General features: G+C 37.3%; 1 protein-coding gene across 1 annotated transcript in view; it reads right to left on the bottom strand.

Annotated features, from left to right (window-relative positions):
* Positions 1–14,535, bottom strand: part of LOC107603070 (afadin-like) — a 120,327-nt gene extending 105,792 nt beyond the window's left edge. Inside the window, exon 1 of the mRNA XM_016295768.1 lies at positions 14,230–14,535. Coding sequence (XP_016151254.1) covers positions 14,230–14,331 — 102 coding nt within the window. The 5' untranslated portion in view covers positions 14,332–14,535. The remainder of the gene's footprint in view (positions 1–14,229) is intronic.
* Between the last annotated feature and the right edge of the window lie 9,317 nt (positions 14,536–23,852).

The following is a 23,852-nucleotide window of genomic DNA, read 5'->3' as shown; positions in this document are numbered from 1 at the left end:
AGTCTATGAGCACGAAGCGCTTACAATGTGCGCACATTAGCGCTTCTTGTTAAAAACTGCAAAGCACAAAGTGAAGAGAAATTGATGCGTAGTGTATTATATCTGTGCTACAGTTATTGAGCCTTTCTTTTAACAGTTTTAAATTTCAGTTACTGTGCACGTTATAAACTATTTATAGTCTTTTCTACGCCCGTGTTTTGTTCTCACAGACACCTGGTAGCAAGTAACAAAACAACATTAACTCCAGCAAGAAGATAAAGTCCTTTTTGCAAAATCATAGACATGTATTTACGAATCAAGTTTAACGGGAACACAGAATGATCTTGGAGAGAGCTTTACCGAGCTGACTGCTGTAACCGAACGTGACCAGGGTTTAAAGGCTGAACGAATGACTGAGAGAAAAGCAGAGAAAAGAGTTTGTGTGAACTTTAATGTAAGGAATTAAATATTCGCATGTAGCTCACATTAAGCTCTCGTATGCCGTCTTCTGCTTGAAAAAATAATTCGCACAATCGAGAAAAAATAAATAAAAATCTCGGATTTGGATCGGCCCTCTCTGCCCGATACCCGATCCGAGAAAAATGCCACTATCGGAGCCGATACCCGATATGAATATCGGATTGGCGCATTCCTAAAAATAACACAAAACACAATATTAAAAAGTTAAATACAGATTAATCTTTGTTAGAGCTGTGGTGTTGTTTGATTAGCAGACAGAAACAGGTATTTATTGGCTACGGTCTCTTTAAAACCAAATGCACGGACCTAATACTGACACACATCAACAACTTTGTGTGTATGTGAAAGAGGAATCAATTTGCTGTTCACAAGGTGTCTCTCTCCCTCTGCGTGTGTGCGCTTCAGGTGTGTGCGGCAGCAGCTGAGCGCACAGAAAACGCGCGCAAGTTAAAATTGCTTGAATGTGTAAACTGGCAAGCCAAAACATGTGCATATGATAAACTTTAACTCTATGATGGTTAAACTTAAACAGTTAATCCACGAATCCCATGCGTGCCGAACCGTGCAGCGTGATCCGTACGGATAACGGATCATCTACGTGACCCCCTACTTAAAATGACTAAATTAAAAAACAAAAAGTCAAAGATGTCTTTAAAATGAAAAACACGTTCTCTAGTCAGAAGTTTAGAAATCTAAACAACATTACAGCATTTACTGTATGATAAACTTTAACTCTATGATGGTTAAACTTAAACAGTTAATCCACGAATCCCATGTGTGCCGAACCGTGCAGCGTGATCCGTACGGATAACGGATCATCTACGTGACCCCCTACTTAAAATGACTAAATTAAAAAACAAAAAGTCAAAGATGTCTTTAAAATGAAAAACACGTTCTCTAGTCAGAAGTTTTTAATATTTATAAAATTTTTAGTTTCATTTTATGAAACAAAATTTTTTTTTAAATAAAATATCATCATACTTTTTATACTATAGAGTGTTCTTTTTACATAATTATAAGTTATAAGCTATTTTTTTCCAATTTAAATTTATAAAAGTGAAGGAAAAATATAGTTACATGTAGGAAAGCAACGATACCATTTTTTCAGATCCGATCCAGAAAATTGTATTGGAGTATTGGCCGATTCCGATCCGATACCAGTGCAGTATTTATTTATTTTTTTTAATCAATGTAGAATTTCTATACTTCTGTGTGTTGACCTGATCATCACTCTTGTGTGTGTTAAACACAATCTGCTAAATATAGACAACTTCATATTAATGAAAAATAACAAATGAAAAAAAATATATAATCATAATCTATGACAAAAAATACTATTATAAACTAGGTTAGTGGATAATTTAACACCAAATTTATTCTAGAAAAATCATGAGTGCACAATTTTATAAAATCTAAACATTTAATGAAATAATATTATTTAGAGGGGAACAAATAAAAGCGAATACGTGTAGGACTAAATCATAGGACAGAAAAAGAAACGCTATAAATAATCGTGCATTGCGCAAAAGTATTATAATACGAAAAGATCCAATACAGAGCAGCACAAAGAGCTTATGTGCATCCCATGCGCAGAATGATGCGCTTGAAGCAACACGGAGTCACAGCGCACAGCCCTCCGTAGAAAAGTTCAAAGCACAAAGGAAAGAGATATTGATGCGTAGTTTATTAAATCTGTGCGATAGTTTGAGCCTTTACTTTTAACAGTTTTAAATTTCAGTTATTGTGCGCTCTTGGAGAGAGTTTCATCGTCTTGCCTGTCATAACCGAACGCGACGCACAGATTGAATGCTGAATGGAGGATGACAGACAGCTGCAGCAGAGAGAAGAGTTTACGTGAACTTGAATTTAACGACTTAAATATTCATCTGTACCTCACATTAAACTATGGAACGGCTTCAGAACACTTGGACTTTGACTTTATGGTGCTTTATAATGATTTTGTGTTTTCATGGGGCTTAACAATAACACAGAATAGTAAATGCACAATATCGGATTTGGATCGGTCTCGTCTGACCGATACCCGATCTGGCAGAAAATGCCAGTATCGGAGCCGATACCGATACTAAGTATTGGATATATGCATCCCTAGTTAAATGATATTACAAATACACAACTGTGCCATGGCACCGCCACAGTACTTTCTGTAACGGTTGGTACTAAAAAAAAATGCAGAAAACAAGAACAGGCCTCAAGAGTGGTCCAGAGCACTTGGACAAGACGTTCCAGCATGCTCGCCAACTGAAAGAGAGTTTCACGCTCATGGGAGGACACACGTATAGTGTAACAACAAATGATACATTCCAAAATGTGCAACACGCCGCAAAATATTTGGCTAAGCTTTGAGGAACATTTGCACTTTAGAAATAGACTTTAAGAGGGTGTGATAGGTCAGATTTCTCAACACTAAGCACTCAAAACATTACCATCAGAGGTTCCCTCACATGATTGGAGAAATATTCTGCAACAAAAATCTGATATTAGAAGCTCAAATTTAGCGCAAGGATATTCAGTGAGTCTGGGGAATAGAAACAGAGAATAAACGCAAAAAAAACTGCTGTCTGTGTTTGTAAATTGATGAGGAAGCATGTTGGAAAGAACAGCGTAAACGTACAAGTCAACAGCTCTGAAAAGCCGTCACACAAGGACAGCAGGACTGCACACAAAGGGTGTTTGTTGGAGGGAACGATGGCCAATCAGGTCAGCCCTGGACCGGCCACTGACTGACCATCGGGGCCTCCCAGGAGATTAATAGAGACTGACAGGCCAAGGCTAGGGTTGGGATCAGACCTCCCATTCACAGGACATCCATCGAGTCTAATGACAGCCATTCAGCACCGTGACAATAAGGCGTTTGTGTACACAGACCGCAGAACCACCTCACAAAAACAACAGGATCAAAGTCACTGGGTGGATGAAGGAAATCTAGGTGCCTTGATCTTGGAATATGTGGATGGGTGATGCATTTTATGCCAGCAACAAATGCCATAAACAACATATTGCATCTACTTGTAGTCCATTTTATATCCAAAAAAATGTGCAAGACTCTAACAAGTGCAAGTCTGATTTTTATCAATTTTGAAATTAGGCCTGCAACAACTAATCAACATTAACAAAAACAAAAAGTGGAATTTTATTCTAAGTTAAAACACATTTTAAAAATACTTAACCAAAAAGTTGCTGGTTACCATCCTTCTTCAAAATTATTCTTCTGTTTGTGTTCAACACAAGAAAGAAAGTCATACAGGTTTTGAACAATGTGAGGGTGAGTAAATGATGATAGAATTTTACTTTTTGGGTGAACTATACTTTAAGATATTTTAACTTTAAACCATCGCGTTTGGCCAAAATACCAGTCCATAATCCATAATAGCACTTCCTTCAGTGAAAAAGTCCATCCCTTGTTGTCCTCTCATATCAAAATCCAGTAACATTTGTTTAGAACGGCTTCGGCTTGTAAACAGTGCTTGATCTGCGCATATTTCTCTCCTGATTCAGAAGAGATTAATTTTTCACTGGAGAAAGCTATGTTATGGATAGAGGACTTGTATTTTAGCTGAAAACAGCAGTTTAAACCATCTTAAAGACGGATTTGTTTATCACAAATATGCAGCTTGTGGATTAATTGCATTACTTTTGGATTATTGTGATGTTTTTATAGGTTTTCTGGACTCTCATTCTGACGGCACCCATTCACTGCAGAGGATCCACTGGTGAGTAGTGATGTAATGCTACATTTCTCCAAATCTGTTCCTGAAGAATCAAACTCATCTACATCCTAGCCCTGAGGGGGAGTAAATTTTCAGCAAATTTTAATTTTTGGGTGAACTATTCCTTTAAAATTAAAATGTAAACCCTATATGCAATGCAAGTAGTGATGCTTTTATATAAACAGCAACTTTAATGTGATTACTGAAAAACTCAGTAATCATTTATTAATCAAATATCAAACCAGCTGCATAGAATTGACATCAGATTTGATCCATTGTTGACAACCTCTCATGCTGAACTTGCACAACAGGGTTGATGAGCCGTTTTCCGCCTGTAGCTGGGAAATTAAATGCTCTCCTGCAGGAGGGAGGGTGAAGCACATGTGTGTGCGAGTGGAATGCAGTCACATTACGAGGAATAGCATGAGAGTGGAATACAATGATTCCGATAGGAACCCCACCCCCTGCACCACGTGAGGCCACTTGTTATGATTCAACACACAGCCTTTGCACAGGAGCTCAGTCAACGGCTGCAGGTTCAAAGAAAAACACCAGCCGCAGTCGACAAAAAGCTCAGCAAAAACCTGAACATCTGCGTCACTGTCGCAGAGATTCATAAAGCCTGATTTCTTCTTAAAAAGATTTTGAATAATAAATGAAAGCCAAATTACTTTGGAACAGATCAGAACTCCAAGAAGATTTAGGCAATTGTTAAATGGTGATATTTTAAAGACCTCGTGAAATCAAAATTGAAGCTTGTAGCTTTTAGTCCATGTCTCTTATCTTTGAGCATATTCTACATGCTAGTGAAGCTGGCAAAGGATTTATCCAGCAAAATAGAACAAAACATTAATAACACATTTTAACGTTTTGACACTTTATTTCCTTTCCTAACACTCAGTCACTTTCATTAACAAATCACAACACAATGTCAAATGTGATTTTTATTCAGGTTGTGATTTAAACTAAAGGCCATTGGACATTTTAAACAAAAATGCTTTGCCCCACTTTCCTTTTTTAACAGGAAACACATCAACACTGCGCAGGAGTTTTTAAATTGATGGAGAACAGGTTCAAGACAAAAATTTAATCTGAAAAAAAGCACAGATATTCTTGATGAACCCAAAAGCGCATTATAATTAGTGGTCGACCGATATATCGGCCAATATTTGGCATTTTTCAAATATCGGCATCGGCCGATAAGTCTTCCTGTTTGGCCGATGCATTCGAGGCGGGACTTTTATTTTGACGTCGCTGAGAAAGGCAGCGCCTTTCCCTCTTGTTCGCTGTCGTCGTTAACAGTTTTGTCCAGAAGTCAGTTTAATAATCAGATAGAACGGTTAAACAAAGGAATTAAAATGTATAAAAAAAGTCTTATAACAATTGCTTTTATATTAGTAATAGAAAGGCAAACATTATAATACTTTCTTGTTTGCCGTCAGCATTCAGCAAATACGCATTTATATAATTTAAACAAATCTTTGAATGACTAATGAACATTTAATTTCACAAACCTTGCAAACTTAGTCAGCTGTAAGATCTTGTGAAGTATGCATGTGCACCTGCATGATCGCGTGTTCTCTGTGTGACGGTCGGTCCGTGCGAATTGAATGCAGACTGGAGGAGAGTTCAGCTTTACTGGAGATGCGTGATAGACAAACTTCAAACTTGTGATTTCAAATTATGCTGCGCTTTATGCATTTGCCCACTGCCATCTTCATGTCATTTTCACTGTGTGCTTTATGGAAAATGAGTGTTACCTTGGCTTTATTTGAAAAAAATATTATTCCCAATGCACACAAACTTCCCAGAATACTGAGTGCTGTTGGTTACAGTTTATTTCCTTTTTAATAATATTTTTATTAAATATTTATGAAAAATACTTTGTCATCTGAAGTATATGTATGTTTATTTTATACATTTATTTTGTTATCCATTTTCAAATGATTTCAAATTTCTTAAATATTAATTAAAATAAATAAAATGATATCGGCTTTATATCAGCCATCCTGCTTTCCAAGATATCGGCATCGGCTGTCAAAAAACAATATCGGTCGACCACAAATTATTAGCGCCCGACCGATATATCGTTTAGCCGATATTGTCGGCCGATATGAGCCTGTTGCCGATATATCGGTATCGGTGAATATGCCGCCGATATGAACTTTTTTTTTTACAGAGCATATAACGCAGATTAAATGCTTCTGAATGGTGTAATTACTTAGATTGTCCAGCAGAGCACGCTCCATTGTTTGCTACTGGCGACCCAGGTCAGTGTAGTGTAGAGATGCGAGGATGAGCTCAAACTTTACCAGAGTCCGCTGCTTCAAATTATCCGCCCGGCACCCACCCGCACCTATATTTGATCGTCACATTACAATGATTCTAATTCTTAGTTTTGCATGATGATATGATAAATGGATGGTTAATTTTTAACAGTGACGTTAGAGACTAGAGCTGATCTGCGCATCACGGCACGTGTCTGCGGCACATTAATGCCTGTGTTTCGGCCACCGGAGCTGATCGCGGCCATTCAGTCAATGCGGTTTATACCGGCCGCGTCGGTTATTTATAATAAGTGAAGTGAAGTTTACTGTTAAGTGCACTGATGTCAGACTCATTTTGAATAAATTGTATTGTTAAATTATTAAATACCCTGCCTCCACTGCACAGGCCTATGTTTGTCACATCATTATAAGTGTCTGATCACCACATTTGAGTTATCATTGCAAAAAATGTGTTTATGTATATATATTCTGTTTATGTAGGCCAGTGGTTCTCAAACCTGTCCTGGAGTACCCCCAGCCCTGCACATTTTGTATGTCTCCCTCATCTATCACATCTGATTCAACTCATCAGCTCATTAGTGGAGACTGCAAGACCTGAAGTGGGTGTGTCAGATATAGGGAGACATACAAAATGTGCAGTGCTTGGGGTACTACATGGAGAGGTTTGAGAACCACTGATGTATGCTATATACTGTATTCTATATACAGTACCAGTCAAAAGTTTGGACACACGAATGGGAAGTGTGTCCAAACTTTTGACTATACTGTACTATAATATAGCCTACACAAAGAATATTGGCCGATATATCGGATTCAGTCTTTTTTTTTTACTTTCTAATATCGGTATCGGCCCCCAAAAAACCCATATTGGTCGGGCTCTACTAATTATAATCCCCTAAGATTAGGGAACTATGGATTAGAATTTTTACATTTAAATTTAAAAATACTGCTGAGGGAAACCTCATGAGTTTTATACATATGCCATTACAGTGCAGACTGCAGTACATTCCCCACAAAAAAGAAAAGGAAATGCAGGCTCAGACTGTGCACATATAAAGGCACCAAAATCACCATGGAGATGATTTCCCAGAGAGCCACACGCTGTTGAGGTGACAAGCCTCAATTTCTAACACAACATTTTTAGACCCATAAAAATGTTGCATTTGCTTAGCTTGTGCACCTCATTAAACACAAAAACCTGACTCTCTGATGCCCTGAGAAATCAGAATTAAAGTTCATAATGCAGTATGTGATTATAATCCACCAGCAAGCACGGTGTACTAATGCAGTGCTTGTTTTGCAAAGAGGTCACATCTAATGTTCTCTAACATCTCGGAGTATAAAATTACACAAGATAATGGTTTGTACACAAGAACACTATTATGCTTTCAAACGCCACACAGCCACTGCCTTCAGTAAGTTATCAGCAAAAAATTAAGAAAAATACATTATGTAAACATGCAGAGACACTATCAACAACATAATATCAGATCTAAAGCTCTACAAACTAGTGTTGTCACAACACCAACATTTTGACTTCAATACGATACCCGACTAAATTATCGCAATACTACTACTACTAAACCGATACCACGACAAAAACTAAAAAGAACAGTCAAAGTAATTGAATAATAAATGACCCACATGGAACTTATATTTGGTTATTTTATTTATTGAATTATATTAAAAAATAAATTAATTCATTTTAAAAAAATCTCACTTGACTAGCATTAGATGGTTATTATTGAGCTCAAAGTGCCCCATCAAACTCAAATGATGAAGAAGTTTGTCACAAAATGTTATTGTAGCACTTCACAATAACAGTACATGAATAATCTTGTACTAATACCTAAAATAAATATAATTTTTATATGAACTAATGATGAGTTAATGATTACGGTAAAATTTTGCAATTAATCCGCGGATCACACGCGTGCCGAACCGTAGTTATTTGATCTTTGTTGTTAAAGGGGTCATATGACAAAGCTAAAAATAACATTATTTGGTGTAATACAATGTATTTATGTGGTTTAAGGTCCAAAAAACACATTATTGTCCACATACCGTACATTATTGTTGCTCCTTTCTGCCCCGCCTTTCTAAAATGCCGTTCCATCTGAAAGCACGTGCTGGAGATTTACTACTAATCACCAGAAGCGGCTTTACTTACGAGATTCGCATGAAAATCTCATTCGATTTTTTTGCCCAGCCCTAACTGTAAGTACATGTACTGTAAAATAAAGTGCATCCGAATATCTCTTTGGGTTTGAGACTTTATTCTTTGCAACTTTAATTTATGGATCTTGAATATGCACGAACAGCTTGTAACAGTCCAAAGACAAAGGAAAACTTGAAATTGCATCATATGACCCCTTTAATAAGAACACAGATGCAAGAAATGCTTGCTTGTGTAAATACGAACAAATTATAAACTTATACTCGATTACGGTAAAATTTTGCAATTAATCCGCGGATCACACGCGTGCCGAACCGTAGTTATTTGATCTTTGTTGTTAAAGGGGTCATATGACAAAGCTAAAAATAACATTATTTGGTATAATGCAATGTATTTATGTGGTTTAAGGTCCAAAAAACACATTATTGTCCACATACCGTACATTATTGTTGCTCCTTTCTGCCCCGCCTTTCTAAAATGCCGCTCCATCTGAAAGCACGTGCTGGAGATTTACTACTAATCACCAGAAGCGGCTTTACTTACAAGATTCGCATGAAAATCTCATTCGATTTTTTTGCCCAGCCCTAACTGTAAGTACATGTACTGTAAAATAAAGTGCATCCGAATATCTCTTTGGGTTTGAGACTTTATTCTTTGCAACTTTAATTTATGGATCTTGAATATGCACGAACAGCTTGTAACAGTCCAAAGACAAAGGAAAACTTGAAATTGCATCATATGACCCCTTTAATAAGAACACAGATGCAAGAAACAAACACAACAAAACAAAAACCTTTTTAGTACCAGTATGCCGTGCAACACTACTGTCAACAAGTGCAAATGGTCACTACACATTCAGTTAAATTGCTTCAACCATGAGAAGCCTGCAGCCTCAAATATTTTCCCATGTCCCAAGTGACACTGAACTATCACCTGCTGGGAACGGGCCAATCAGGTTAGGCAAAGATACTACCATGGGAAAACCTGATTTGATTACAATTTCACATCACCTTTACCCTGAGCTATGCATTCTTAGTAAAAAATGCAGGTTTACTCTTTGAAGGTATAACCTCTAGGACACTTATCCAGTTTTGATGCACAAAAACTAGACATGATTAATGTTGATTTTTTTTTATGACAACAGTAAACCTTCCAGTAAAGCCTTCCTGTAGCTCAAACAGTAGAGCATGGTGCTACTAACAATTCCCAAGTCATTGGTTCGATTGCCAGCTGATAATCAATGCAATGCAAGTCACTTTGGATAAAAGCATCTGCCAAATGCATAAATGTTCAGCGATTATTATGTTTAACCGCCTGATAATCACAAGTAGAATATTTCATAATTTTCTGCTTTTAGATGCACTAATAACTCAATTATTCAGCACTTACCTCTGAACATGAACAATATTCTTTACTTGACTAATAACGTGAATTTGTAACAAATTATGAATGTTACCAGTTTTATTAGTATTATACATTAACTCTTAATTTAATGTTGCCTAAAATTAAAAGTGTTCTGGAATCAGAAACCCAGAAGCGCATTCTAGTGCATCACAATTATGTCTAAATGTAGTGGGAAACCCTATATTAAAGAACAAAAGCATAAATATCAATTTAAAAATGTCAGCCAAACCAATTATAGGTTTATCCCTAGCAACAACACAACTTCACAATCTTTTTTTATGTCCTTTCAGCCATGCAAACTCTTGCCAAAGTGGACTTCACAGAGTCAATCTTAGCCAGTGTGAGACACATGGGAATGGAATCACAAGACATCAGTAGGGTGGGGACAGTCAGGCCCAATGAAACTGTTTTTGGTGGACAAGACGCAGATGCAGATACAGGAAATGATGGCATGCATCCCTTTGATCCTCCATTTTCTTAAAAACACATATTCGATGGGTGAAAAGCTTGGTTTTTGTATTTCAGAATCAAATTCATTTCAACAGTCAATTGCCTGATGCACCCTTCCTAAAAGCTCAAGTAATCTTATGAAAGATCACGTATTGTCATTTTTTAAACATGTTATCTTGTATCTTTTTAATTACTGTATAAAAAGCAATGTTTTATTTACATTTAATCACTTGATATGTGCTTTATCCAAAGTGAATTACAATGAGCAACATTACAAGCAATTTATCCTAAACAGAGAGAGCTAAAGGCAGCATGTCGACTTCATGAAGACTATGCACTAGGGCTGCACGATATATCGTTTCAGCATCGATATCGCGATGTGCGCATCCGCGATAGTCACATCGCAGGATGTGCGATGTTTAGTATAGGCTGCTGATCGTTATATTTATACTGATTGTTTTCTATCGGGGGTTTTCATCAGTTTACTGTCGGGGATTTGTCGTGCCGTGCCGCATCCAGTGTAGACAGCATCACTGATAATGAGTTCATTGTATTTTGTTGCATCGCGCCACTCGTGTCCGGTGTAGACACGGTGAGAACCATGCAGATGCGCGTGAACACTGAATTCTGTTCACTTCTGCGTCTATTTGTGCCTGAAATACTGTGTTCTGCAAGTATCCTTGTAAACGCAGTCGCTTATGGCTTAGGTGAAGGGAAACAATTGAGAAAGAAAATTGATGTGTGTAACAGTAGCCTATATTGGTTTACAGCAGTTTAATGTTCCTGAGTCTTTCTGTGTTATGAACGTTAATCAAACAACAAAACACAAAGAAAAATCCCTTTTGTAGCTTTAACAGATTTATTAGATTTAATTTAGACAGTGAAGACTATGCAGTTTTATTTTACATTTGATTATTCAATTTCTGTACCTGAATACTGTTAGACTTACCTGAAAAATATAAAGCACTGCTTATTTCATTTGTATCTTTGTTCCGTTATATTTATCTATGCTTGTAATTTGTTTATTTCCTATGCTGATTTATACAAAATCACCCCAATCAATATTTTTGTCCAAATAAACTATTCAAGTCATGTGGTGATTTTTTTTTTCATATCGCAATACATAAAATCGCAGAAAAATAAAATATCGCAATGCGAGTTTTTTCCAATATCGTGCAGCCCTACTATGCACACATATTCTAACATGAAAAGTTATGCAAAACAGGAAGACGCCACATTGCAGATACATGCAAAACAATCCCTACTACAATCTCAGAATCCCAAGCTGATAAATTATGCATGCAATAAATTACTAAGCAAGTTAAATACACTTGCTTATTTATTTAATGTATAACAAGGCACTTTTTATATCTGCCCTGGATCTCCAAATATGATCTGTAAACACACTGCAATCCCCAATGACTGCGCTATTAAAGCTGACAATGAAAGCACAGCATGAGATCGTCTATGCACTACTTCACAGGATAGAGCTACAAAACTGATCTTTACATATAAACTGATCGAAATTCCAGACCAAATACAGGCAATTACGATCCTTCTCTTTAAATCTTAGAATATCCATATGGACAAGCTTACATGTTAGCATTACAAACTGCATTTTTTTTAATGAACACATCTATCTATTGCTAAGCCAATATGCTTTAATGGAATAGTACACAGAAAAAAGCAATATTATGGATAGAGGACTCGTTAGCTTTAAGTTAAAAAAATCTTAAGATGAATTATGTTTTATTACAAACACACTTTTTCACTTCACCAGATGTGAATTGATGGATTGGAGTTGTGTGGATTATTGTGATGTTTTTATCAGCTGTTTGGACTCTCATTCTGACGGCACCCATTCACTGCAGAGGATCCACAGGGCGAGCAAGTGATGTAATGTTAAATTTCATTTCATCTCAACTCACTGCAAGGCTTGAGGATTAGTAAAATATCAGCAAATTTTCATTTTTGTGTGAACTATTCCTTTAAAATGGTGTTAAGAAAGACAGACTGATAATCAGTCTTTAAATAGCTGGTCAACTCATATACTGCATCATTTGTGTCTCCAAAAATAAAGCACCCTTCAATGCCATTACACCACTGTGCATTCAACAGTAAATAGCGGTTCACAGGTAAAGTAACCCACTTATTTAATGGATTGTTTACATAAATGACTCCTTACATAATAGCCATTCATTCTCAAGTGAGAAATGCAAAGCATTTTAGGCATAACAGCCCGAATCACAGCCCAAAACAAAGAGATAAAAATAAATACGCAACCCCTTAGATTGCGAAACAACTGCGTGCAGTATGTCATGGCATAACTAATAATAATTATCGGAATTTATTGAATTGAATATATTATATACCTAAATAATTTCACAATTTTCATTATATTTATGTTTTGCAATCTAATGACTACAATAAAAAATTAATTCTGCACACTGGTTAATAGAAGAAAATCAGTACTGGATGTAAAAAACAACAACATTATATCAGTAGATTTCTAGTTATTATACAACCTGCCAGTGAATAAAAATGTGACATTAGAAGCAGGCTTGCAAATCGGCTGTCACAATTGGTTGGAGGACCAGACGATTACGTCATCATCTGCTCTTCAACACTCCTGCTGATCTTAGGAGTTTGTGCTCTTAACAGGTTCTCATTGAGTTCTGTTAATGCATTGTCCACTTCTTCCTAATCACCCTCTACAGACCAAAACAAGCCTAATCTAGGCTTTTATTATGTCACATCAGCAGGTGCCCCAGAGGCTCAATATCACTTATGCATGAATTATTAAGGACCAAAGAATATTCTCAGAGCCTACAGGGGTTTCCAGTAAATCAGCAGGGAAGACCCCCGACTTGATGCTTTACCCCCAACCCCCTTCATTCAATGCATTCATGCACTGCCCGCCTAAAAACACTAATTCCCTACCAAATCTGGCGTTCAATCCAATGCATCTGCAGATACAAACGAATATGCATGCAAGACCAACGCGCGTTAAACACCCCCATTATCCCGCGATTATTTGCTAGATGCATCTAAAACATGCTGAGCTAATATTTAAGCAAAAATAGCAATGCATTGCGGAGTGACAAACATGCATGACGCTTGCGTTATAAATATCTGAAAACATACACAGTGCAAATAAACGCACAGTCACCGGTGCATTTCAGGTTAACGTTACATCACTTATATGACCAGTTTCTGTTGACCATCAAATGGCATCCTAACCTAACAAACCATGTTTATTACATTCATCTCCAACATCATCCAGCACTATTATGCAGCTGGTCAGATCTAATCTGACAGCTTTGCATGCAGCTCTGTGCTACAAACAGCAAGCACCGATTTTAGCCCGGTGAATGACCGGCTGGTGCATGGTAAGAAACGTTTCGAACAGCAACAGGGACTCAGCCAAAAGTGTCCGCATTTTTTCCCATCCTAAACTATTTATGCTTTACACTACACCTCTCCAACATAGCCGTAACCTGCCATTAACTGACTCAAAATGCATTAGATAAGTCACAACAAAGCTGCCGTCGTGATTTAGCCGTTCCAGAGCCACTTGTACGTTACAACAAGAGAATCTATGACAGATCATGCCCACGTTTCTTTACTATAAGAAGCTCGCGTGCTGGGGGAATGAAGCTCGCGGCGCGGAGCGGAGAGTCAGGAGCGCTGCGGCCTGCGCTCGCTGGCGGCTCCGCGGGCTCACCTCGGTCGGTTGGCTGATCTCGAACAGGTCGAGCCGGTTGGCGTTCCAGTGGTTGATGATGTCGGCGAGTTTCCGCCGCTCCTCCTCTCGGCTCCCCGACATTCTCAAATCCCGACTAAAATCTAGAAACAATCCGCCTTTCTCCTCGCTGGTTCGGTTTTATCCACCCAAACGGGATTCTTATCCGACGACCTGAAATAAAAGTAAATCTGTTACACCCAGAAACTGGGCTTTCAAGCGCGGTCTCTGTGGTGAGCGTCGCTCTTTCCCGCAGTCGCCGGTTAACGCACCTCAGCTCTATCGTTATCGTTTATCGCTTGTACTGTTTCCGCGTTCCCGGCTCTGGTTTGTCTTATCGCGCTCCGTGCGCGCTCCCTGTGGCAAAGCGGTGTGCGCGCGCCCCCTATACTCCAGACAAAATTCACCGAGGGACGCTGACGGGAACGCGCACGGGAACAAATGAAATTAAGATTTATACATCATCTGAAAACTGAATAAACAAGCTTTCCATTGATGTATGGTTTGTTAGGACAATATTTGGCCGAGATACAACTATTTGAAAATCTGAGGGTGCAAAAAAATCAAAATATTGAGAAAATCGCCTTTAAAATTGTCCAAATTAAGTTCTTAGCAATGCATATTACGGATCAATAATTAAGTTTTGATATAATTATGGTAGGACATTTACACAATATCTTCATGGAACATGATCTTTACTTAATGTCCTAATGATTTTTGGCATAAAAGAAAAATCGATCATTTTGACATATACAATGTATTGGCTATTTCTTCAGTAGCCCCTCACTGCAGAACACAAGATCCAGGGGGCGTGGTTGGATCCACATCTAGGGGGTGGAGATGGGTGGGTTTAGGGATCGGGGGTGGAGACTGGTAGGTTTAGGGGTGGAGATGGGTGGGTTTAGGGATCGGGGGTGGAGACTGGTTAAAATTGTGTAAAAGAAAATATTACCAATAAAAACACAGAAGAACTGTTGTGCACAAAACACAGGTGTTTGACTAAGCAGCACTGCAGATCGTTCTGTGCATGCAGACCGTGTATGATATCAAAGTACCGCCAGAGCCATGATGTCAAATATGTCTTGCTGTTTTGCTTTTTTGTTAAAGTGTTGCTGTTGTAAAGTTGTACAGCTACAGTTGTGTTGCTGGGTTTTCAAGCAGGTTTTTTTCTTATCAGTCTTTGTTTACAGCAATTTCACTGTCCACTCAGTTCAAATGTGGCACATATGTGCTTTTACTCAAGTAAACATCTGTCTTTACAACCTTTACTTGTAACGGAGTAATATTTGACCAGCAGTATCTATACTTTCACTAAAGTTATAGAGTTGTGTTCTTTGTGCACCTCTGCATACACATACATAGGCCTACAGCTGCTCAGTCAAACAACATCATGATAGACCTGACATGGCCAGCTGTGCACATCTGCAAAGCAATCAGCTCATTGAAGCAGGACAATCCACCATATAAACCTAATTCAATATGAGCCTGTTACATCATCATCATAAAGCTCTGAATTCTAATTTAGACGTAGACTGTTGATAGACCTAAACTATTTTGAATCAGTTTTCATTTCAAAGATATGGTTTTTCAAATCCCTTGGTCCTAAGTATTATACATTGCGTAACTCATCCCAAACTGTTTGAATTATACATGAATTATACCTGAAATTGTGTGGCTTCTCTAAATGATCTGTAAAAATCTAGGTAGATTTCCTTTACAAAATGTTGGCACATGTTAACACAATGGCCCAAAACAAAAGGTCAGACAAAACAAATGCAAAAAGCATGACCAATTTACATTTTGTCTGGTCTCAGTTCTACAACGCTGTAGGAAGATTCTGTCTAGCGCTGCACTTTGGCGGTCTGGAGAGCCAGACATCAATTGTCCATTTGAACGGCAAATTAAAGAGAAGATAGAGTGGCAAATAAATCATCATTTGCTATCTAACTGATATGTGCGTTGTGAGTAAGCGTTCTTTGTGGCAGCTTTCTTCACCTCTATCTATCTATCTATCTATCTATCTATCTATCTATCTATCTATCTATCTATCTATCCATCTATCTATCTTATTTCATATTGATGCAGATCATGGGGCAGAAACTGACAAAGCACAACTGGAAAGATCTGATTAAAAGTGCTGTAAGTGATTCTTTTGAATACCACGCATAAAATATCCCTGCTACCTAATCAGCAAAAAATGTGTCCTGAGAAATCACAACTGTCTCTATGACTGTGCTCTGTACTCCGTAAGTAATCAGAAATAGCCATCTGAAAATAAAATAACATTTGAAGGTAAAATAATATTTACAATGTATGTTGAGAGAGAAATTCTAAATTCTAATACCAGTTAACTGCTATTTTTATCATACTGAAAAAAACTGTATCTGCCAAATAAGTAAATAAATAAATAAATATTTGTTGTATTTTCTACATATTGTTGCCCAATCAACAGTTACCTAGTACTAATTTTATAAGAAGATTTTTCCCCCTTCTGTTGCTTATGTCTCGTATGAATCTTTTTCCTTAGTGCCACTATCCATAGAGGAAGCCTGTTTCTGCCATTTAATGAAAAAAAATAAAAACTGTAATTGTGACTTTTTATCTCACATTTCAGACATTTCTTTTTTTCAGTTCTAAGAATTGTGAGAGATATAGAAATTTATATTCCTTATTTCCAAGTTTACATCTTGTAATGTTCACTAGTTTTCTCAAAATTCTGAGTTTAAATCTCTCAGTTTCTCTGTTTTTATCCTGTCACAGAAAAAAAGTAATTGTGACTTTTTATGTCACATGTTATGTTATTATGAGTTAATATTTAACAATTCAGACTTTTCTTAGAGTTGAATTACCAGTAATTCTGATTTTGCAATTCTGAGTTTGTACCTTGTGATTGTGACAAAAATTGTGATATAAAAAAATTGCTATTTACCTCATTCATTTTTTTTTAATCCCATGGTGGAAACAGGCTTCCATAATATGCGGTTATATGTAGTAGTGTGAGGTCAAGGGTAACAATAAGTAAATCACAGTGTCGCAAGCTGTACTGTAATATCTGTGTTAGAAACAGGAAGCTGGTGAGAACCAAAGTAATATGGTTTCCTGCTGCGGTCTGCGGGGCGTCTTTTTAACTCCCTCCCCTCCCTCTTCCACATGTAGGCTACATACACATGCTTACTTTAAAGCTGAAGTTTAAGACTGAACTTTGAACTCAGAAATGAACATCTGAAAGCACTTAGGGGATCTTTATATCTACAACCTTCTTCTGTGATAAGAATAGGCATTATACAGAAAAGCATGTACTCTAGCAATAAAAACAGAGGAATGTTCATGATGCAGGGTGGAGGGGGAAGGAAGGTGCAACAAGGGCAACATCCTGCATCCCGATCCCTCCTGCTAGCTTGCATATATTATTTCATTACATTAATGTAGACAATTAAGCATCACTGACAGATCAGTATGAATTTATACTGCATGATATTTATTCAGAAGCATATGTTGCAATAAAAATGTGCCAATAGACAATAAATTTAATTTATTATATATTTAAATTTGAGTTATTAATAAAAAAGAAATATATATAAACACTAATGTTTTATATTTGTATATATTTTATATTTAGCAATTTCATATATATAAAATATATATAACGCTAAATTGTTAAATGTAAATGATATAAATATATAATACATTAATTTTTTTATATAAACTAATGTTGATAGATAGATAAAACAGAATTATAATAGTACTGTAATGAAATGCTCTTCATTTTTTTCACAATGAATATTTCACTGGAAATACGTCATATTACAGAATGGCTTTGAATGACGTTACATGTTGATAAAACTGTAAATGTTAGGCGTGGTACTTCTCTTACTTGGAAATCCACCAAAAAAAGTGATGAATATGAAGTTAGGAACTCGGCATCTTGAGCAGATTTACTCTTTAGGGACAAAAAAATTAAAGCAGCTGTAACTAAATATGACACACCCAGAGCTTCTCTGGAATATCATCCATGATTTAATAAACTCCAACTCTTTTTTTTATATCAGCTTGCTCACAATGGTAATGCCCCACATTTCAAAACTAAATATTTCATATGGGACCAAAAAAACATATTATACATTTTAAGTAAAAAGAGTAAATGCATTCATCTGTTTTTTTTGCTAAATTGCTTTAAAAAACTGTAGACGTGACATTTGCCCAGAACAGCCCATGCTAAAGCACATGGGACATGCATAAACAATCTGGGGACTGACAGCCATGTTGGATGCACTAATCAATGTGAAATACTGTTTGCAACCCCTTTTTTATGTGCATAATGATACATATTTCTGAGTGAAACTTTTCAAATCATGATGACTCATTTAAAATAACACCATAAATTTATATTCTATCTCAAGGTGCTTCAAGTTGTATGTATTAACCAGAGCCAAAAGTGTCTAAATGGACAAGACAGAAAGAATTAAATGAAACATTTCTGCTTTGTCTGACTGATGCACCCAGCCATCTGTAAGTCATTGAACTCAAACCCAACGAGACTAATTACCCACCATGTGTGCTCATCTTCTACCCACATACATCACTTTCTCACAGAGAGAAAACTGGCAGAATCTCACATACTGTGACGGACAACAAGCTCTGTTTCAAGGCCTAAAAAATGACAGATCTGAAATAAAACTTCCTTCAGGCTTGGTGTCCATGCAGTGGAGTCAAAGGTTAAATCGTATTTAACACTGAAGGAATGTGTTGAAGCTTTTGACACAGTCAGCATATTCTGCAGTTCTATAATTACAGTTCCATCCTGTTTTAGTTGGCAGAGTGGAATATTTTATGTCAATTTAATTGGCTGTTGTATTTTGTACTACATTCTGTCATTTAGCATACCATGATGTGATATGTTTGAACATATCAACACCTCATAATTTACAGATTGATTTGATTGATATCATGCTACAGAATGGCACATAAGTGTGAATACAAGTGAGAATTATAGACTTATATTCCCCTAAACCCGTTTCACATACTTCTATATTCCTATAGCGCGTAATCAGTTCAAACTCACTCTGATTTGACCCCAGTCGCAAAGCATGCCGGGTAACCAGCAGTGCTATAAAACTGTATTGTTTTTAACACAGAATTAACCTTCATTTTTAGGAGTGGTCCACAAGGCCTGTTGGGAAAACATGCCGTTTACACAGCTGTCCCACACATCCTAATAATGATGAATATTTCCATCACACTGGAAACTGGTTTTTAGTTCTTCCTTCAGTGCAGTTTATGGAAAAATCCAACTTTAGCAATAGATCCTAGAACTATCTAACTGTTTTTTAAACTTTAAAGAGTGATGAATAAGAGATAGTCACACACAAAAATGTACGTTAAAGGTCCCATGACATGCTGCTTTTTAGATGCTTTTATATAGGCCTAAGTGGTCCCTAGTACTGTATCTGAAGTCTCTTTCCTGAAATTCAGCCTTGGTGCAGAATTTCAGCCACTACGAGCCAGTCCCACAATGAGCTTTCCTTAGGACGTGCCATTTCTGTGTCTGTAGCTTTAAATGCTAATGAGGAGGAGAGAGGCAGGGCAACTGCCATGCTTTGCTAGTTTGCAAGCCATGCTGTCTCTCGAGGGAAAAAAAATATTGCGCTCGCCTCGCACGGTAGTAGCTCATTTTCTCATGGGCGGGCCAAATTCTCTGGGCGGGCAAAGCAGAGAAAGGGGAGGTAACCTTTCCCCGTATGACGACATAAAGGGAAGATTCCAGATTGGGCCATCTGAGCTTTCATTTTCTCAAAGGCGAAGCAGGATACCCAGGGCTCGGTTTACACCTATCGCCATTTCTAGCCACTGGGGGACCATAGGCAGGCTAGGGGAACTCATATTAATGTTAAAAAACCTCATAAAGTGACATTTTCATGCCATGGGACCTTTAATAAATTACAGGGGGAAATTACATTTAGAATGTGGCGGTTCATTTTCAATGTTTCTATGTTATTTACAGTAACACTGAATGTTAATTTCTGAATGTTAATTAATTAAATAATATTAAGGTTACCACACATGATATAATGCTGGAATCCTAACAAGGAATGTTCCCAGGCTAATGTTCTGGCAAGGTTCTCTCAAAGTTATGAACAAACCATGTTCCATGTTAACATAATGTTCATTCAAATGTATCTGGTCTTTTACCATCTTCAAGAAACGACTAAAACACATCTGTTCCATCTTTATTTGACCCTCTAACTCTAGCACTTTCTATTCTATTTTAATTCTACTTTATCTATATTTATCTTCTTTGTGTGTGTGTGTGTGTGTGTGTGTGTATGTGTGTGCGTGTATGTGTGTGTGTGTGTGTGTATAATATATGTATGTATGTGTGTGTTTGTTTGTATGTATGTATATATATATATATTATATATGTATGTATATATGTGTGTGTATATATATATATACATATATATACACCTTGCTACGTGTACTGTGTTAGGCTAACCGATTCTTGTCATTTGCACTTATATATGGTTGCTCTTTTGTTAGTTTTGACTGCTTTTATTGTCCTCATTTGTAAGTCGCTTTGGATAAAAGCGTCTGCTAAATGACTAAATACATAAATAAATAATAACCTTCTCAACCTTTTCTTAACGAAAAATGAGGAGAATAGTTTGTTTGTAATGTTTTTGTGTTAATGTTTTTTTGTTTGTTTGTTTTTGGAGCAATAGCCTAGCAGTGCTTCTCAAAGTACGACCTCCGGTCCGGACCCGGACCCGCCTCCATTTTGTATTTCAAGAACACTAATTATTTCCTACTTTGATAAACATATGTTAAACTTGTAAATCATATGTTTAGTTTTTTTAATGTCCCTTTGGAGATGGTCCGAAATGAAAGCGAAGGCGAGATATTGAAACCTTTCCTTCATGACATTTGTTGTCATGACATCCAGTCAGCATATGAGTTTGACATAACCGGACGACATTTCACTGCTAATATGAGTAATTCTTTATTTATTTATTTTTGTTATCACTTAGATTATGGCCATTTGACTTCTAGCAGTGTCCAGTGTTTCCCATACATTGAGTTATTTGTTATTTTCACAAAATCAAAAGTGCCTGCCACAAACAGATTTCCTAAAGGATTCTACTTCATTGAATAAACTGAGCGCTGCACGTTTCAAAATTAAAATGCAGCGCGGGTGTTTTTATATGAATGTATTATAAATGAAAATAACCGACCTTCTACAGAAAAGCTTTGATGTCATTTTCATTTCGTCTTTCCTAGCGTTTGTGAGCGCAGCGCTTATTAGATTACAGCAGTTACCGGGGAAACCGCTATATCGCCGCTCCAACAGCGCCTCCTGCTGGCAGAGAATCCATTTGCATTTGCAGTCTGTGGGAAACACTGGTGTCTGTCAGCAAACATAAACAAAAAGCATGCTTCAGAACGGGTTTGAGAAGGTGCTTTGAGCCATGTATTATTACTATGAATTAGGCTACTACTATTACCATCTTGTGCCCTGCAATAATCACTTACTCAAACTCGCTTTTAAGAGAATAGGGGGGAAAAAAACTAAAATCGGCCAAAAAAAACAACATTGTATATCGGCCATGGGCTGCCCTGATTTCTAAATATCGGCATCGGCCAGAAAAAAACCCCTTATCGGTCAACCTCTATTGTTGACACTTAAATTAATTGTTTTGCCACTTTTGCACTTTAGTAAAAAAATTTAATAAAATGTTTCTTTGTTATGCATGTTATGTATGTTTATTAAAAACAAATTTTGCAGTAACCAATTGTTCCGGTCCGGACCTTTGACACTGATGAATAAGTAATCTCATGTGCATGTCATTTGAAACTCTTTAGACACATTTGTAATTTCCGTGGTAGTTCCCGATCAATTTTTCAAGGCTGATTGAATGTAAAAGCCTTCAGTGTTGAGGTAAGGTTACACCGACTTCCTAAGCTACAAACAAATGGTCGCCAAATTGGAGGAGCACTCCAGCTACTGACACAAATTGCCAGCTCTTGGCCTGTGATAGCGTTCTGCCAGCACAGCTGTGTTTGATATTAGTGTGGCTTTACAGTGAGACAGCAGAGGCCTCGGCGCCTAGAGAGCCCGAGGAAGTCTTCAGGGGAAGAGACTGCTTTCTACAGCTCCTTTTCAACCCACTTATTTAGTGCAGATAGAAGTGGTGGGCAGACGCCTCCAGTCCCTGAGGATGCGCTCTGGCACAGAATGTCGTTTCCGTGGCGATGGCTTGGCAATAGGGAAAGCTTCACCTCATTGAGCCTCGGTGCTTGTCAAGTGGCAGACATCTTCGCATCTGATTAGCCGTCTACACAGACAGAGAGCCTGGCTAGCACGCTTTTATGAGAGGCTGCTGCTCCATGCTGATACAATTCAGTTTATATGGGACAGACAATAAGTTCCTCTCGCTTGCATTCAACTGATGAGCGTCAAATCGGTCTGAAGAGGACCACCAGTTTAAATAGACCCATAAAACCTGATGGGGGACGCTTCATGAGCGCTAAGTGAAAAAGAGATGCCTTGAAGTTGCACCTGTTAATTGCGTTTACCATAGCAACGGTGCAGCTTTTGCATCTATGGAGTATAAGAGAGAGTTACCACCCACACGTACACACACAAGCACAGCTGAAAGAAATTCATCTAGCAAACTCACCATCTTGCAAAGGTTCTAGCATCTGGTTACTGAACAGCCACAAACATTAAAGGAATAGTTCACCCAAAAATGAACATTTGCTGAAAATGCACTCATCCTCAGGCCATCCAAGATGTAGATGAGTTTGTTTCTTTAGCATTTAAAGCACTTGCTTACCAACGGATCCTCTGCAGTGAATGGGTGCCGTCAGAATGAGAGCCCAAACAGCTGATAAAAACATCACAATAATCCAGTAATTAGCACGATTCCTGTCCATTAATTAATCAATCTTTTGAAGTGAAAAGCTGCATGTTTGTAATTTTAAATCCATCACTGAACATTTTTAACTTCAAAATGTTGTTTCCTAAAAATTTGAGTCCTCTATCCATAATATTTTCTCCAGTATAAAAGTCATCTCGCCTGAATCAGGAAAGGAATATGTACAGATCAAGCATCCAAAACTGTTCTAAACAAGTATGTTTATGTGAGAGGATTAATGATGGATTTGTTTTTTACAAACATAGCTTTTTGCTTCACAAGACATTAATTGATGGACTCATGTCGTGTGGATTATTGTGATGTTTTTATCTGCTCTCATTCTGATGGCACCCATTCACTGCAGAGGATCCATTGTTGAGCAAGTGAAATTATAAAAAAATTTTCCAATGAAAAACACTTATCTTGGAGTAAATTTTAAGTAAATTTGCATTTTTGGGTGAAATATTCCTTTAAGCTTCCACTCATTTGGCATATTCTTATTTCAGACTTTTTCCTCTGCAATCTAATTTTGAGCTAATTTGCCTAGAGTGGAAGCAGAAAAAGTACAGTATGTTGCATAGCAAAATAACTTGTTTCTTGCTGAATGTCTGAAAATGCAGAAACAACCGTCTAGACAGTGTTCAGATACACAGCACAGGGGAATCTCACAGTAAGAATGCACGATTGAAGATT

This window comes from Sinocyclocheilus grahami, unplaced genomic scaffold, assembly GCF_001515645.1.
Source record: "Sinocyclocheilus grahami isolate Dianchi unplaced genomic scaffold, SAMN03320097.WGS_v1.1 scaffold340.1, whole genome shotgun sequence".
Taxonomy (NCBI): Eukaryota; Metazoa; Chordata; class Actinopteri; order Cypriniformes; family Cyprinidae; genus Sinocyclocheilus; species Sinocyclocheilus grahami.
This window is presented reverse-complemented; position numbering and strand designations above follow the sequence as displayed.